General features: G+C 35.6%; 1 protein-coding gene across 22 annotated transcripts in view; it reads right to left on the bottom strand.

Moving 5' to 3' along the window:
* Nucleotides 1-18,152, bottom strand: part of PTPRD (protein tyrosine phosphatase receptor type D) — a 1,150,230-nt gene that overhangs the window by 76,929 nt on the left and 1,055,149 nt on the right. For 11 of the 22 annotated variants that reach the window (XM_054282388.1, XM_054282408.1, XM_054282426.1 and 8 more), the window contains 3 exons: nt 14,913-15,073; nt 9,464-9,475; nt 7,063-7,175 (listed from right to left, as the gene is read on the bottom strand). In XM_054282388.1, the coding sequence (XP_054138363.1) occupies nt 7,063-7,175; nt 9,464-9,475; nt 14,913-15,073 (286 nt within the window). The remainder of the gene's footprint in view (nt 1-7,062; nt 7,176-9,463; nt 9,476-14,912; nt 15,074-18,152) is intronic. The other 11 variants (XM_054282398.1, XM_054282418.1, XM_054282452.1 and 8 more) reach the window with 1 other exon arrangement.

The following is an 18,152-nucleotide window of genomic DNA, read 5'->3' as shown; positions in this document are numbered from 1 at the left end:
TCAAAAGATCCCAGTTAAAATACAGTTAAACTCACTTCTTTTTGTGGTTACAAATAAGAAAATACACTTATTTGATGACACACTCCCACACCAATCAACATATGTAATGACAACACAAAAACTTAAAGACAAAATACAGCTAAATTACAACAGGTCCTGTGACATGCTAAAAAGTCAAAAGAAATACCATGCTGAAACATGCTTTCAAATTCTCTTTTAAATATGGTATCTCTTTTTTTTTCCCCTTAAAAAAAAAAGAGATAAAAACACCTGAAAACTCTAAGAAAAGAAAACCCCCAAAACTACCACATGCAAAATACAGTTGAAATTGTACCCATTAAAAATTTTTATAACCAGGTTTGGTAGAAGATTGCCAAATGTAATTGATCTTATGCAGCCTAGTAGTAATTCCTTTGCATGAATTGAATAACAAAGTATCGTTTGATTACAGTGTAGAATTATCCTCTGGTTAATCTGTGGTAAATACATCACTAAGGAACATGAAATACTATTTCTACTACAATTTCAAAGAAAAAAATAAGAGAGCAAGGTCAGAAAACATCTGCATATTAACAGACATTACACCTGTTAATTATATTTCCTTATCGTAGCTAATCAAGTGGGTGTTTTAGGCTTGTCATTAGTGCGTTAAATTAGGATTTTGTTTGTTGTCAGGGTTTTATGATAAATGCTTTTAGAAACATTTATGACACATACATTTATTTGCCAATTTGGAACTGCAGGTTCACATACCCACAATAAACAAGAACAAAGTTAGAAATTAAAGAGCAAATCTGCTAGTATACAGACTATCATCTACATGAAGTGAAAATGTGACACATAATTGTCACAGAAATTTCTTGAGGAAATGAGTGGTATGTTAGGTCCACATTGAATTAATTGTCTGTGACTTTACAAATGTCTCATTTTTATTTGATAATTTATGGAACACTCTTTTACATGCGAATCTATGCTGAATAAGATATCCCTTTATAGAAAAAGGAAGTAATAAGTAACAGTGGCTGTTGAGACTTGTCCTTATCAAAAAGATAGGAAAAAATACCTACTTTGAATTCGGACATGGAAAAAGGAAAAAAGTAAGGATGACCCTTATTCAGTAGGAATTCAGCATTCATGAAAACTTAACAAGAATGCCTGTAGTAAATGAAAATTACTGTTACTTTAAAATTTCTTTTTCACAGAGCCAGAGCTAGGCCAGAGCATGAAATTACAAAGACAAATTTACAAGACGATCTCATGCCACTTTTATTCAAGAATATTTTATGTTCTTCAAAACTTGATCAATTATTCTGGAATGAAAATATTTTATCTTTTTCTGAAACAAAGACTGAGCTTTAACAAGGAGCACTTCAGGCTCCACAGCCTCACAGCAGAAGCACCACCTCTGAGTGATGTTCAAAAGTCACCCATAGTGAGAATAGGGGAAACCTGATTTTCAGATCCTGATATAAAAATGTCAAATACAACAGGATGTTACAAAAACTATGGTCTAAACTCCAGAGGAAAAGAAAGGGATAACTTCTGTGAAGAGAAGGCTTTTCAACGTCATCTTCTAGCTAAGCAGATTCTGGGTTCCTCCAGGTTTCAAAGCAAAACGGGACAGCAGAGAAGTGCTGTTTGCATCAGAAGCTGTGCCTCTCTTAGGTGCCTAAATTCTCCATGTTAGATGTGCATAACAAGAGCTATATGCGTGATGGCTCACTATGAGAAACATTTTGGTCTGTTTTTGCCATGGAGACAAAGCACAGTACTTCCTTCGACGTTGTCATGATTCTCATAAACAGATGTTGAGCGGATAAACTGCGCAAAAAAAATTCTGCTGTCAAGCAAAGCAGGTAACTAAATCCAGCCATCGCTTTTTCCACCTTTTTTTTTGTTTGCACCCTTTTCCTCTGAACATCTTTTATGCTTTTTCTGCTTTATCATGGAAATAAGTTTGTGGAAATTCCTTAGTAACTCAGGGAATAAGTGAGCACTTATCTAATTAAAAAAGAAAGGTCTTTAATTTAGAGCTGTAATAACTCTATTTATTTTTCTTGTATTTAAAAGCATCTTATTTAGTTCATAAGATATAATGAGATAATTGTTTAATTGGCACCCAATTACAAAAATTACTTATAAGTGTGACACATTTTATAGTTAAATGGGGATAAAAAAAATCAGTCACTTTTGAGGCATGATTCAATTTATTTCTCTGGCTGATTGGCAGATTGAAATCTGCCTGAGCCTTGGATCTCTCAGAACCCACTCAAACTACTTAATTTCAGTTAATTTTCTTCTGCACAACCGGGCTGCCATATTTGATGAAACCTTTTGTGAGGCTTAATTATTACCCCTTCTTTACCTTAACTCTCCCATGTGGCATAGAGACCTCTAAAATTTGTGCACCAGGTTAATGATTTTAATTCTGCATTTCATAGGCAGCTTGTAGAAAGGTAAGAATGTGACAGACTTTTCTTCAGCTGTTCCAGTTATGGAAGAATAACAGACTCAAAAAGGAAATCCTACTGAGAGATTGGGTATTTTCATGTTTACTCAAAGAGAACTTGGCACTGCTGTGACCCACTCACTGGCATATGGGCTTATCTAACACATACACATTTTTGTATAACACACACGGACCTGGGACCTTGGTCTCAGATACAGAACTGTGGGCTATTCCAAATGTCAAGGCAAAGTGTGAAATTTATCTATGGAGTTACTTCATCCAATGAGGAGGGAAGCCAGAAATAAATTTGATCCTTTCTGAACAAGGTAAGATAGGAAACTCTTTAGGTTAGAGCCCTTTAGATCTCTTTATGTTATTGAAGAATGTAGACAATAAAAAGTGAAAGGAAAGCATACATTTCCTGTGCTGGTAGTTTAGACTGTGACATTTTATAACATCCTCATGCAGAATTGAAAATTTTATGACAAGTACAACCTATTTGTACAAAAATGATTGTCTAAATATCACCAAAGATAAAATATTGCTTTCTCATATTTTGTGTCAAAAATCTACACCTAATCTTCTGCATTGGGAGTAATTTAAAATTGTGGTTAGAAATTCAAATTTACCCCAAGGAATTAGGTTTCAAATAATTTTGATATCTGTATCCGATCCGGTCTTTCCTAATACAAAATATATGATCGATAGGATGTTTGGAATGTGACTGTTTAGAAATCTTTTAAAGCACTAAATTTTATGACAATCCATGATTTTATAGGAGCGTCTCATTCACCTCTCCAAGTAAAAACTGCCAGTCCAGATATGCCAATGTAATTTAGAATTTTTTTCTCTAACACTTCTGTACATTATGGATTCATTCAAAATTGTTTTCCTCTCTCACTGGAAGCAGTTGGTCTGCCTGGAAAGCTCCAAGCAAACTGCAGATGCTTTCATAATCTAAAGAAATAAATCATTAGAATAGCAACTATGTGAAATCATCTACCTTGAAGCACTTGTACTGATAGCATATTCACCACTCTGCCCTTTGTTCTATCTGTCGGCAATGTTGGGAAATGCCTCAGTTTATGAGGGCAATAGCAGATTTCTCAGTAAAAGGAACCCAACACATAACCACATCAGCCCTATCCCCTTCCCTTAGTTACCTCCTTTGCAGTACCCCCCTATCTAGTTCTGCTACCTTGCAGAAAATAAAACCCATATATTTGAAAGTGAAAGAACAACAAACCCAACAAAGCTGACATCCTGAATGTATAGCCTTTCTGTAGTTTCTCTATTTTCATTAAAAAAAAAATTGCATATTATTTGATAATGTGTTGGTGGTTAGGAGATGGATAAATATTCCAGTAGGATCTAAACACTTAAGTTAAATTTATTCAGATTTTAATGACATGGTAACCCTAACTGAAGTTAATTTAAGTGAAATTCTGCTTTTGCTAACAAAAGAAGTGTAGCTTGATTTCACTGTGGCTGTTTACGTAGTAAGAATGTGTTAACAGAGTAAGTTAACAGTGTAACAAAGTAAAACAAATCTACTGGGGTAAGATTTTTCTCCTTTGATATTTGCTTGAGTAGTACAATGGCCTGACCTGTGTCTAGGGACCTTAAGATGTACAATAATAAGGAAAAAGAATATAATTTGATGTGTTTTGTTTTTAATAATAATGGTAATATTCCAGTCTGTGAAAAGGATTATAGCAAAGGAGTTCCTAGTAGAAACAGGTCACAGATGTTCTGCTCAAATAGCTTCACAGAAAACTGCAAACTTCACAGATAAACTACAGCCCTGCAAGAAAAAGTATGTCTTAAATCCTCTCCAGCTCTTTTCAGATCAATGACATGGAATTACTGTGTCTACAAGTGCCACAAATTCTGCTATTTCTTAATAACTTTACTTTCTCAATGTAAATTAAAAATTAATTACAATAAATTAATTTTATATGTTAGCACTTGGTAGCGGGGGTTTTTTTTCTCATGTTTCATTTTAATTATGATGAATACTAAATAAATAGGTAAGATTTTGCATCTAAATAAATGAAGTGCAGAAAATTAGGCTTATCTATCTAGTTATTATGCCATTATTTATTGGATGAAGAGGGAAATATAGTGACGATTGATGAGGTAAAGGCTGAGGAAATGAATGCCTTCTTTGCCTAAATTTTTAATAGCAATATCAACTGTTGTGGGGGTATCCAGCCCCCTGAGCTGGAAGACAATGATGGGGAGCAGAACTTAGTCTCCCTGATCCTGGAAAAAGTGGTCAGCAACCTGCTACACCACTCAGACATGCACAACTGTTTGAGACTGGAGGGGATACACCTAAGGGTATCGGGTGTTGATCAAAGCACTCACTGAGCCTCCTTCCCTCATCAGCAGTCCTGCCCAACTGGGGATGTTCCTGTTGACTAGAGGTTTCCAAATGGGACATCCATCAACAAGATGGGCAAGAAGGATGATCCAGGAAACTACAGGCCTTGATGCTGGGGAAGGTCATTGAGCAGCTGGCTCATCCTGGCCTGTGCCAGCAATGGTGTGGCCAGCAGGAGCAGGGCAGGGATTGTCCCCCTGTACTCAGCACTGGTGAGGCCACGTCTCAAATCCTGCGTCCAGTTCTGGAGCACTCACTTCAGGAAAGACATTGAGGCGCTGGAGCATGTCTGGAGAAGGGCAATGGACCTGGGGAAGGGTCTGGAGCACAAGTCCTGTGAGAAGCAGCTAAGGGAGCTGGGAGTGTTTAGCCTGGAGAAAAGGAGGCTGATAGGAGACCCTGTGCTCCCTACAACTGCTTGAAAGAAGCCAGGTGGGGGCAATCTCCTTATCCAAGTTAACATGTGATACAAGGAAGAGGAAATGGCCTCGAGGTATGCTGGGGAGGCTCAGATTAGATATTAGGAAAAAATTCTTCATGATGAGAGGGTCATGAGTCATCGGAACAGGCTTCCCAGGAAAGCGGTGGAATTACTGGCCCAGGAGTGCTCAGAAAACGTGGGTGTCACACTCCAGGATATGGCTTATTGTTGAACATAAGGTGCTTGGCTTGGTTAATGGTTGGAGTTAATGATTTTAGAGATCTTTTCCAAACAATTCTGGGATTCTAGAAAGCCATTTACTCTACTCATTATATATCTGTATACAAATAATTACTTCTTTTAGGCATAAGCTAGACTTCCAGAACAGTATTTTTTCTTTCCATGTTTCAAATATTTGCATGTATATTTCTTTCACTGTAAGACTCTTTAAAGTTTTTACAAAAGTGCTGAGTAACAGATAAAAACTTCACCCGGAAACAAAGAGCCGCCACTGAAATTGTAGCCTTAGAAGGACACTGAATAAAACCTTTCAATTATTTGCATTTATTGTATTTAAGTTCCTATGCTAGACAGGTCTCAGAGCATGTCAACAAGATTCCCACACTAAGATGAAATTAAATTAGAAGACGTGCTCCTGAAACACACCTGATTTGCACCAACTGATAGGAGCAGTGTACTGGAACAGACTGAAAAAGCAACGCTGGAGCAAAACTCAAGCCTCCAGACCCTTCCATTTCTACTCCTGCCATGTCCATGAAGTGTGGGTCTTTGGCCACATTCACTACTCTGCAGACACACTTCTTCTGGGACAACATCATCACAATACAGTCATTATTTAGAAGATCAGGAATAAGATTTGCACGTTCCCTTAACACTTCAGTGGTATTTATCCTGTCAACTTCAGCAGCTAATTCTCAGCATCTCCAGCACTTAATTACCTGCTTTTATGAACTTGAATTCACTACCTTTTTCACTTAATATAGTAAGCTTGACAAAAACAAGAGGCTCAGGACGATTTAGCATCTAATTAGCATCAGACTCCATGCAAATATATTGCAGTAGAAAACAAGTCTACTGGGGCAAAACTTAATCAAAGCAAAGCCAATTTAAGTAAAAGTTGACTTCTGCAAAGGTGGTTTAAATATTTCTCTGTTTGTCAGATTAAACAGCTTTAATAAAACAGTGATTAATGAAAAAAAAAATTAAAGTATTTGAGAGTGTGTTCCTTCTGGCCTCAAACTACTGACGTAATTATATCCTCCTTGACCACAACGTACAGCCTTATTTTCAACATCAAGACTATTTATCTAGTTATGTATTTCCCTTCTGTATTGTACATTTGCAAACGAGTGGAATTCACAATGATGTTGATATATTACCTGATAATGCAGTAGATAAAAGAGAAGCTTATTTTCAAAGAAGCGTCCATAAAAATATCATTAATAAACAGAGGGATGTCCATTTCCCAGTAACATTTTCTAGCATGGTTAGGTTTAAGTTGGAATTTTAGCAAATAAAGCACACCCATACAGCAAACATGTCTTTGGGCTTTTTTTACAAAACTCCAAATTTTTTTTTCGAGCAGGCTTTTTCTTAAATATAGAAATTACTTAATTATTTCAAAAGCTAATGAACAAATATATTTTGCATCAAAAACCAAAAAAACCACCCCCCAAACCCTCAGTCAAAATACATATTTCCAAACAATCCCTGTTTCTTTTTTGTAATAGCATCAGTGACCAGCTGCAACCACGGAGGTCTCAGTGAGCTATTGTTGTCTCTTACCCGGAGTTTGAAAGTTAAGGCGTCGCAGCTCCACTGGATCTGTGGGATGGTGAGAGGGGACCTCCTTGCTGTTGGGTATGCTGCTCTTCCTAGAATCAGATTCAGCCCTCTTCCTGCATGGAGAAGGTGAATACACATAGACAGACATGTTAGCTTCACAAAGGTGCCTCAATGTTTGGCATTATATTCTAAAGGCAAGATGTTTATTTCTGAAAAAGTATTTGATGCAGTGCAAAGGTAATATAATCAGAAGTGGTGGGTATGGTACCTACAATTTGCAGTGGTAAAATGGTCAGAGAGAAAATAGCTGCATTCTGCCCTAAACTGCTCTTCCAGAACATCCTTCTGGTCATCCTAATACTTTACTTTTATAACATTAAGCCTATAAAAATTCAGACGATTCTCCGATTTTAAATGCTACCTAGCTATACCTTATACCTTTATCCCTTTATAAAAAAGCAGCAATCTCTTGAGCTAGACCACCCCAAGTTACTGTGATTAAATATTTCTTATCCTATACACATAGCTCTGCATGCTATAAAAAATAATTTGCATTCTTTAGATATTTTTAATAGGAGAAAGAACAGTCCAGAAGGCACCAATTAAGAACACATCTATTCTTTTCACTTTCTAGGATGTAAGAATTTGCTCTGTTTCCTCTCATCTCTGGAAGAGCTGAAATAGGCCATCTTCATATGTCTTATCAGGTCTACATGTATTCAAGGCTTAGATCTGTATGAATATTTCTAATCAAATTAATGCTTTTACTGCAAAGGAAGGAAAATAAAACAAAAAAAAAATCAGACAGAATTAAAGAGATAAAAGAGAATGAATGTTGCCTATGTTTCCCTTTCTCTAGAGAGAAGCAGAATCCATGTGTGTTCTCACTGACATTTTTGCTAAAACTGACTTTTGTTATCTGTATGTATCTGATGTAAAACATGGATAACTGTGTTACATGAAGAGTAGCTACCACTCTGCATCTTTATACAGAAAGTGGAATCTTTCTTCACCAGTTATTTGTGGGGTCCTGAATGAGAACACAATGTGGCTGTTATTTTTTATGTAACATAAAATGAAGACGCAAACAGAGGAAGAGTTATCTTGTGAAAACAGAACTGAGATTATTTTAAGGGTAATGATAGCAGAGTGTTTTCCAGGTGCCCAATATTTATTTTAACATAACACTTTCTTTTTCCTCATTGACTCATAATGATAAATCTGTCATTACTCCAGTCAATTTCTTGCTGCTTTTGAAATAATGAAGACCAGGTGATATATTCTGAGATTTCAAAAGTTATGAAAAAATATGCCTGAAATTTTGAAAGTCCCTAGTCCTATGGTTGTACTAGAAAAAAGAAAAAGTTTTACTGTAAAAACACTCCACCTGTTCTCCAGCACATACCTTAACATATGTATTAACTTCTCTTTAGTGAAGCAATAAAAATTTAAATCTGATTATTCTGTTTTTAGTCTTCTTAAAACAAAATTAGTACACATAAACTCAATTGAGGTTCCTTTCTTTTGATTTTGACTGTTGCAAACTCCTTTCACAGTAGCACTTGGCCCTAGTGCTCTTCCTTCTTACTGAAGATGTGTGACATAGCTTTCAATAAGTCTTTTACCCTGTACTTCCTTCTCTTTAAGTCTAGGAGTTGTAAGTATCCTTAAGTTTCTGGAACTGTCCAGGGACAAGCTTCATTTAACTTTTTTCCACTTGGAAGTTAGTACCAGGCTGCAATTTCATAATAATCTAATAAAACCACTAAAATATCTTCCAATCATGTACCTGAATATTTTCAGTACTTATAAAATTAACAGAATGGTTTATTACAAATTATTAATTGGAGGAACATCCTGGTTTTTTTAATCTCTCCAGCCTGTAGAAGATATCTCAATTCTTCCAAATTATGCAATGATTCTGAGATAGGTGGGGAAAAAAATTCCAGAAAGGAAAAAATGTATCACTGTATCATTGTCACTGGTAGAACTGTAAGTCAGTGTTTATGTGTACAGGACATTACGAAGATTCAGAGCAGCTAATGCCTCAACTACAACCATGGATTCCTTCAAGAACTTTGATTATTGTGTACAACCACTGCTTGCACAGCACTAAAACACAAATAAAATCAAATGAGCATTGTCAAGCTCTGCTATCTCCGGAAAATTAACCCCATGGAGACATAAAAAAAACTCAGTGAAAATTTGCTGCTTGTATTACATTACTTTTCAGCACTGTAAATAACATAGCAGATCTTGCACTTGCTCTCATTGACAGATTACTGCCTACATTCACTTAAGACTGACAGATGCTTTGTCTTAGATCATTATCATGATGGCTTTTTTTTCTTTTTTCTCCTTTTCTGTATTAAATGAAGAGTGATTATTTTTCACTTCTCACCTGTCAGGTTTACTGCTCCATTTTAATGCAGCAAGGAGGGAAGAAAAGGTGAAATGTTAGTTGACCAGCAGCACAGAGAATAATCATGAAAACAGGAGATACAAGAAATTTTGATTTGCAGTAAAGATATGTAACTAAACAAAATTAAGCTATGACAGCTCATCAAAATATTCAATGCTTGGAAATTACAGAATAAATGGAGGATCCAAGGTCATGTCCAAAGTGAATCTTCTGTTGAAAAATACACCTCTATCTGCCAAGAAATTAGACTTCAAATTTTAACCAGTGAGACAATGGAGAATGGGTGTTTAATTTGAGCCATGAAAGTAATGTTAACATTACATTGAAAAATTACTTCTCACTGAGATGTAGCTCCCTCTTACTTTCTAGAGAGAATAGAGATGAGAGGAGGGAAGAGAGGAAAAAAAAGGGAGAAGAGGAAGAGAAAATAAAGTGACCAACAAGGTTTAATATATTACACACATAAGACCTACACTAAATTAAAAAATAGTAATAAAAAGAAATGAAAATTTCTAAAACTATTTAACAAAACCAGGTAATAAAATCGCAAGAAATTTTTAACAGTACCCTGGAAAGAAGGGGAATCATAAATCTTCTTCCAATGAAGTATTACACACCTTTTTGGATTTAGAATGAATGCCATGTACTAGAGGTCTACTGTGATCTGTATAGATCTGTAGTGATCTATGACTATAAAGTTTAGGTAGACAGGAAAAATAATTTATCTCTCACCAATGTGTTCCATTATACACAGACACTATAACTATAGTGTCTCTCTTTCTCTGTGTAGATCATAACAAACAGGGGTTCTACAAACATTTTAATAGCTTGTACTCTGCAATGACCACATTACGCACATAGTATGAGAAAGTCCTTAAAATTCTTCATCATCACTTAAGATTTCCCATTTTCCTGTTTTACATTTCAGTGCTTTTTAACATCTGGGGTTTTTTTCTCCTGGAAGCATGCTTCTTCTTATAGCTCAAGATTCAGCAGGGGACCAGCATTCAAACAAAGTGATTCTGCCTCTATACTCCACATTGGCGAGACCCCATCTGGAGTGCTGCATCCAGGATTGGGATCATCAGTACAAAAAACACATGGATCTGTTGGAGTAGATCTAGAAAAGGGTCACAAAGATGATCAGGGGGATGGAACGGGAAAGGCTGAGAAAACTGGCATTGTTCAGCCTGGACAAGAGAAGGCTTTGGAAGACTCTCTTGCATCCTTCCGGTACTTGAAGGGACTTTCTTATAAGAAAGATGGGGATAGTAGAGCCCCCATAATGACAGGACAAGGGGTAATGGTTTGAAGTGAAAGAGGGTAGATTCAGACTAGCCAGAAGAAAGAATTTTTATTTTTTTTTTATGATGAAGACTATGAAGCACTATTTAATTTGATTCCCCAGAGAGGTGGTGGATGCCCTATCCCTCGATACTTTCAAGGTCTGTGGACGGGGCTTTGAGAAACCTGACCTAGATGAAAATGTCCCTGCTTATGGCCGGGGGTTGGACTAGATGACCTTTAAAGGTCCTTTCCAACCCACACTAATCCATGATGCTATAATTCAGAGTGCTGGAGCTACTATGTTCAAAAGATTTAAGTTTAGGCTACAGTCTTCTGACCCAAATCAAAAAGCTGCACTTGATAAAAGCAAACAATACAAAGTCTGTCAAGATGGCTTTAACTTCCTTAGAAATGGAAAAATCTAGAATGAGGAACCTTTTGCTCTTCATCAATGGAAAACTGAAATTAGGGATTTTGTGATTTCTTAAAAACTACAAGGAATATCCACATAAAGTAATTTGTTAAAAGAAAAAAAAAAAAGAAAGATACACCCTAGACCTGAGAATGAGATGACAGGATGCATCATGGGGACAATCACTTTTCTCTCTAGTTTGTTCATTTCTGAGAAACACTGCACAATTTCTAGAGCTCTTTAACATACACTAATTAAGTTCCTAATCAACCTAATCCTATGTAATTGAACATGTATCAAACATATAAAATATATGTAAACTGTGACTCAAGCAGACCTCCTAATGGTTAGGCATTTCCTCGAGGACACACACCATCTATCTATCTATTTATCTATCTATCTATCTATCTATCTATCTATCTATCTATCTACCTACCTATCTGTCTGTCTATCTATCTATCTATCTGTCTATCTATCTATCTATCTATCAATCTTTGCTTTTGTTTGAGATTTTGGATACAAATCTTACTGCACTGAGTAAGACACTCCATCTTTGAACAAAGATCTATTTTCTTGTCAACAAGAAGATGGCCAAAAAGGAATCAAGATTTATTTAATTTACTTGAATCTCTTGATTTGATTGTTTATAAAGTTTAATAGATGGAAAGATCTGCCACAAAGTAGGTGTCTCTGTTTACTATGACTGCAGGGTGGTTTCACTGCGGCAAGGACAGAGAACACTGAACTGGTTAATGGCCAAGTCAGTTCCATTTGCCAAGACAGAGTCAAGTGTAACTCAGGAAAAAATAGGTTTTACTGTGAGGATAGTTGAATATGAGAACAAGTTGCCCAAACAGGTAATTGAGTTTTCATTCTTCGCTATACAAAACTTTGCCTCTGAGCAAATTGCTGCAGGTGACCATGCTCTGAGCAGGGCTGAGGTGAAACACACTCCAGAGGTATGGCCCTCTGATTCTGTGAATCCGTGGATTCTTCTGCACACAGGAGTGTGAAGAATTGGTATGGAATATGGAATATGGTAAAATTCCATGAAATAGATATGGAATTACGTTCCATAATTGGCCTAATCTGTGTTGGCTATAATACCAATGACAAGAAAAGGTACTCTTCAGTATTGTTCTCATCTATTACTGTTTCTTACTAAGCTGCAATGACCTTTTGGTTATATTCTAATATATGATCCAAAAACTTGTCCATGAAATACCTTTGCTTTCAGATTTTAGGAAAAGCAAATGCAAAGGCAATAACCTTTTCACAGCCTAACAACAAATAATAAAGAGTTCAAACATGCATTTCTTGTCTTTGGAACAGTTTAATATACTTCAAACCGACCCATGAAACTTACCCACACTATGTAATAATGCCTGTTTTAAAGCAGGGGAAGACTTCTCCCCATAAAATTATTCTTTTGGAAACTGCAGTCGTAATTTCTCTGTGATTGTAATTAAATGTATAAGTAGTATTGTAAATCATGAGCTTAGTGGTCCAAGTCTGATCAAAAAGGTTTCTATGGACAAAGGGAATTAAACATAGTTGACCTTTATTTGAGTTACTACTCTTTGCACTTCAGAAGACACAATCATTTACCGGTCATCCTCTTTGCACTGCACATTCTTCAACAAAATCGTCCGTAATTTTTTTTGCATATATGTTCATAACTGGACTGATGCCCTCTACCTTCATTTTCTTTTCTCACTATCATGCTTGTTGCGCTTATACCCCAATATAGGCTAGAAATATACTTGTAAAATTTTCTGTATCCACAAACATTACTTGTTTGCCAGTTTCTTTATTATATTTCATCCAACTCCTGTAGCCACATTAGGTCTATTTAACTCACAAATTAAACTTCACTGTTTTCTTGAAGCAATATGTTAAATACCCCAACTGTCTTGTCATTGCTCTTCTACAGTCAGCACATCTATCAAAATCTAGCAGTAAACTTGCATTCAGGTTATCTTCTCTTGGAAAAGATATCCTATTATATACTATATTTTTACAGAAATAAAAGCTCATAGAGGAGCACAGACTGCTAAAACTGCAGTCTTAATTTCTTGGAGGTAATTTGCCAAATCGGTGCAGTTTAACAAATTAGAGTAAACAGCTGAAAATAGAAAAATAAATAAATACATATGGACAGTTGCCCAAACAGTTCCAGTACAAGTAGTAAATAACAGATGGAAAACACGTCCCCCATTCTTAGCGAATGACAATCTCTTCACACTATTGATGAGCAAATTTTACCTGCTCATATGAGGAATATTCCCTTTTATTTATTTTTTTTTTGGTAATAGACTAGAAGATTGCTATTTTAGTTCCATAAACGTAATCAGTAACTCTCAAAGTAGCTGCACATCTGCTTAATATACTAGTGTTCGGATTTCTTTTGTAGTATGGGAGAAGATTTGCTTTTAAAATAATTAGAAGAAAGGAGTATTTCACTTTTAGCACATCTCCAATGACCAGTTTTTGAAGCGACTGACAAAAGCAGAGTTGGTAACTAATTTGATTACACGGTGAACTACCAGAAACATCCAAGAGACCTGGTATCTGCAAGCAACACATGCTGCATGATTCTGGCCCTGAAACCATTCTATAAGTGTATATCTATTTGGAATCAAAAGGTGAAGTTAACTCTGGAGTGGTTATTGACTGCCAAACAGAGAATTCTTTCCAAAACCTGAAGAGAGCTCTCTTCATGAAACTTAAGAGGTATTTGACCAGAGACACCAAATGAGGGAAGAGCATCCAGGTTTAGATTTAAATATTTATATGCCTGTAATAGCATCATAGCCATTGGTTTTAGAAGACATACTTCATTTTATAAAATTATCCCTAGTGTGCCCCCTCCTAAGAAATTGGCAGCAACTTTGTAATATTCCTCTAATCTACTTTATCAATACATTTCAAAAATGTATTTGGAATTAAATACAAGGATTAAAAATAACCTTTTTGAGTTTTATTCTTTGGTTTTGGTTTAGTATCTTTACCCATGTTAACTCATTTGCACTGTAAAAGCCTGCTACATATAAATTATGGGATCATATTCACTGAGTATGTTGCAAGACAAAGGGAAGTCCTTTGTGTAATAGCAAAACTAAATCTGTGTCATAGAGAGGGAAAGAAGAATGAGTGAAATTTGATCTCACTGCAATATTAGTAGAAAACAGCTATTTGATGTCTCTTTAATCTCTCAGATCAGAGCTCCAAATTCATATAGATACATTGCCAAATTGAGGCCAACTGTCAAAAGTTGAAATTCAAATTACTTGAGTGGAGATGAAAATCACATTTAGCAACAAGCTGAATGTAACCCCTAATGCATTACTATTATACATCTATAAACAAGTTCTAAAAAGTCAAATGTGCAAATTCCATACATATTTATGTGTGAGCTCATATTTACTTTCTTCGCATACAAATGTATCTTTGCATACAAATGTATGCAAAGTGGAAAAAACATTTAAATGCAATAGTGTTAATATAGTATAATCAGCATAAAAATGTACTCATATACCTGTAATTATTGAAAACTTTCAGTCAAAAATTTCTGCAGCATGCTAGAAGCCATTAATAAATTTCAAAATGTTCCAAAGCAATGACAGTTAACATTGTAGTGCAAAAATACAGTGTGGAACAAGTACTACAAAGTGACCAATATAGAGGAGAAAAGACATACCTTGAAAGAAAGCTAAAAGGTAAACCTACCTTTTATAAAGAAGTATAGCTATAACAATACAGATGATAAACACCACTGCAAGAACTGGTCCAACAACCCAAATCAAGCCTTCTTCCTCGTCTGTAATTGGTTGGGGATCAAGATCCATTGACACAACAGGATCTGAATATGGGCTTGTTGCATACATGGTCTGGAGAAATAAAAATAGTTCTTAATCAGAAAGCAATGCATTAATATGTTAACTATCCCACATCTAAAATAAATGTATAGAGGGTAATGATGCAATGAGGACAGCAAACTGGAAATGCTATTTTTCTTGAAAGAAATACATAAACTTGCAAATTGAACAGTGTGTTGTTATTATAATTTTTATTTTGTGTTCCACATACTAGAAATGACCTGCGGACAAATCATGTAGCACAGTCCTCACAGAACACTTTGCAACCTAAGCAGAGAATGAAAAACTGAATAGGACACTGAGAAATATGGCCCACCAGTTACCAATTTTTGGGTTTTGTTTTAGTTTCATACTGGTTTAGCACTTTCTTCCTGCACAATATGAAAGGGTACTTGAGACATAACAAGACTGCTATAGATAAGAATAAAGGGGACTGAATGTAGGAGGTTTTCTGAAAAGGGTCTTGCAATGACAGTACTGTTTTTGACCAGTCAAAAACTGTCTGACAGAATATACCTACACAAGGTGAAGACAACTTGAACTTAAGACTGAAAAATGGGAGAATCCATTGTAGAATATAAAAGGAAGCTAAACACTCAGTGTTTCATAAGCATTAAACTAAAATTATGAACCAACAGAGGTTGTTGAAAATCTTTGGTTTACTACATGATGTAAAGCCAGCTGGCCTAGGATAAAACCCGTGATAAAGAGAATTCTTTTTTATTCTTGTCTGACCTGGGATGTTTCATCTGTGGCTGAGTGCAGAGTTAAAATTACAGACTGGAGAGGCTGAAGAGTCAGCCTGCTGAAACTGGATCATTTTAAGAAGTCTAAATTATAGTAAAGTCAGAAGTGCAAAATTGTTTGTACATATTTCTTGTTTGTGATAGTGTGTCTTCATCAGCATTAAACTAGGATTTGAACAACAGATCTTGCAAAAGACTTAAAAACTTGATTCCATGGTAGATCAGAAATGTCAGCTAAAACAGAATAAGATAACTGGGAGAAGAGATTAGCTTCCATTTATGTTTGCACCGCATTCTGAAAGATGCCCTAAGCCAGGACAAGTGTTATCAAAGGAGACATGTTTTTTTACACTTCATTTGGCCCTGTTTGGGCTCTGGGCTATGACAGTGTCTGGGTTTGAGACAGGATTAGGACTGGAAAAGCTGAGGCACTTACTTACTTAGTGTTACTGAGCTAGCACCCATGCCAACAATCTCCAGTTATATCATAGCATTTTACTACACCTGGCATCTGGCACCAAAACCTCCCTATATTTTGCGTCTATGATCATGGTCTGGAAATTGGGGAGTCTTCACGTTCCATTCCTGAGTCACCCAAGCAAACTGATTTTTTTTTTTCCCCTCAGGTTTAGTACTCTTAAGAAATAAAAAAGGTTCATTGCTCCGAGAAGAAACTCTTTGTATTTCCCCTCTTCCTTTGGAGTGGATGGCAAAAATGCCTGGAAAAAGATATAGAGGGATATTGAGGGTAACAGTGTAAACACTTACTACCTTTTCTTCAATAAATAGGATTTCACTTTCAATTTTAAACCATCTTGTATTAATGAAAAATTAAACTCATTTATTATTTTAAAATTTTATCTTATTTTTTCCTTCCTCTTGATGACATTCTTAACATATTTATAGATTTTAATCACAGCTCTCCAGCTCCCATTTTACTAAGTTAAACAAATTCAGACCTTCCCATGACCTTTTTTAATTCAAGCTCTCTATTCCACCAATCAAGAGAGAAATTTTGTGCTCTCTGAATAAGAAGCCTTCTGTAAAACGTAACATCTGAATATCAAGAAAAATATCCCTTTCAAGTTACATCTGTAGAACCTGTAATCCTAGAAGAAAATCAGCTATATATGCTGGAGCTGATACACTGGAGCATTGAAAGTCATTGAAAGCTGAATCTGACACCCCTAAATAATTCTTCACAGTCTGTGGCTACCTCATGCTACTCAAGCACATAAATGTCTCAGATGGCATGCTGAAGTATCTTATTGATAGCCTAAGTTCAGTAATGCCTTTTGAAGTCTTTCAAGAGCAGGACCCTATATACATTTTGCTATATGTGTCAGTTTACAAACCAGTTTCTTCCTGCTTTTTCATCCTGATTTCTAACAAAACAATACATTCAGGTCATTTATACCTTAATTAATATAAAAAACACATAAAGAAACTGCACTTTATATTGAAAAGATCCATTTTTTTACAGGTAATTTATGACATGCAGATTTATGGCCTCTAATTTATAGTAAAAAGCTGTCTACCTTCTCCAATCTGAACCTTTGTGATGCAACACCTTCAGAATTATCCGTCTATGCAGCCCATGTCAAAAAGTGAAAAGAGAACTTTTGATTTATGTTAGAGCTTGCAGGAGGCAAGCTTTATTTTCAAATGAAGCTAAAGTGTCTAAAAGTATTCAAAGTGGAACTACCTCCTCACTGCGCCTAAGTAGGCACATTCCTTTGACACCAAGAAAGCAAATGCGGCATTATACACCGCAAGCATTTGACTAGAATTCAGATTATTGGTGTTGGAGTTTCAAGTGATTGAATCTGCAAATGTACCTGTCAGGTTAAGCTACAAATTAGAAACATACTGTATTACACACTGTATGTTAAAATGCTAATGTGTATTGCATCTTTCAAAAGTCTTACATCTGTCTTTTTGTCTTCTTTTTTAATAAATTACATGCATTAGGTTAATTCATGCATAAAGGGATGTGACTACAAAATGAACTGTGTAAAGGGAAATGACAGCTCATTTTTTAGGTTTTTTTTGGGTTTTTTTGGTTTTTTTTTTTAGGAATTTTCCCTACTACTGAATTATTTTCTAACTTTCTAACAATTTACAGATAAAATTCTTATGGAATGACTGTAGCTAAAGAGGGTAGCTGTGCACGTGTCTAGTTCAATGGATCTTTTGCAAAAACCCTGTATATCCTATACCATTATTCAATGGTAGCATCAAAAGACAGCTTTTAAATTCTTTTAAATACATAGAGAAAGATGCTGCTGTAAAGATCATGTCTCAGAAGCTGTGTCCATGGTCGAAAATAATACACAATGTAATTT

Source organism: Melozone crissalis, unplaced genomic scaffold (assembly GCF_028551555.1).
Source record: "Melozone crissalis strain CALT ecotype California unplaced genomic scaffold, PUWL_Pcris_2 ptg000005l_1, whole genome shotgun sequence".
Taxonomy (NCBI): domain Eukaryota; kingdom Metazoa; phylum Chordata; class Aves; order Passeriformes; family Passerellidae; genus Melozone; species Melozone crissalis.
The sequence above is the reverse complement of the archived record's forward strand: the minus strand, read 5'-3'. Positions and strand labels throughout refer to the sequence as shown.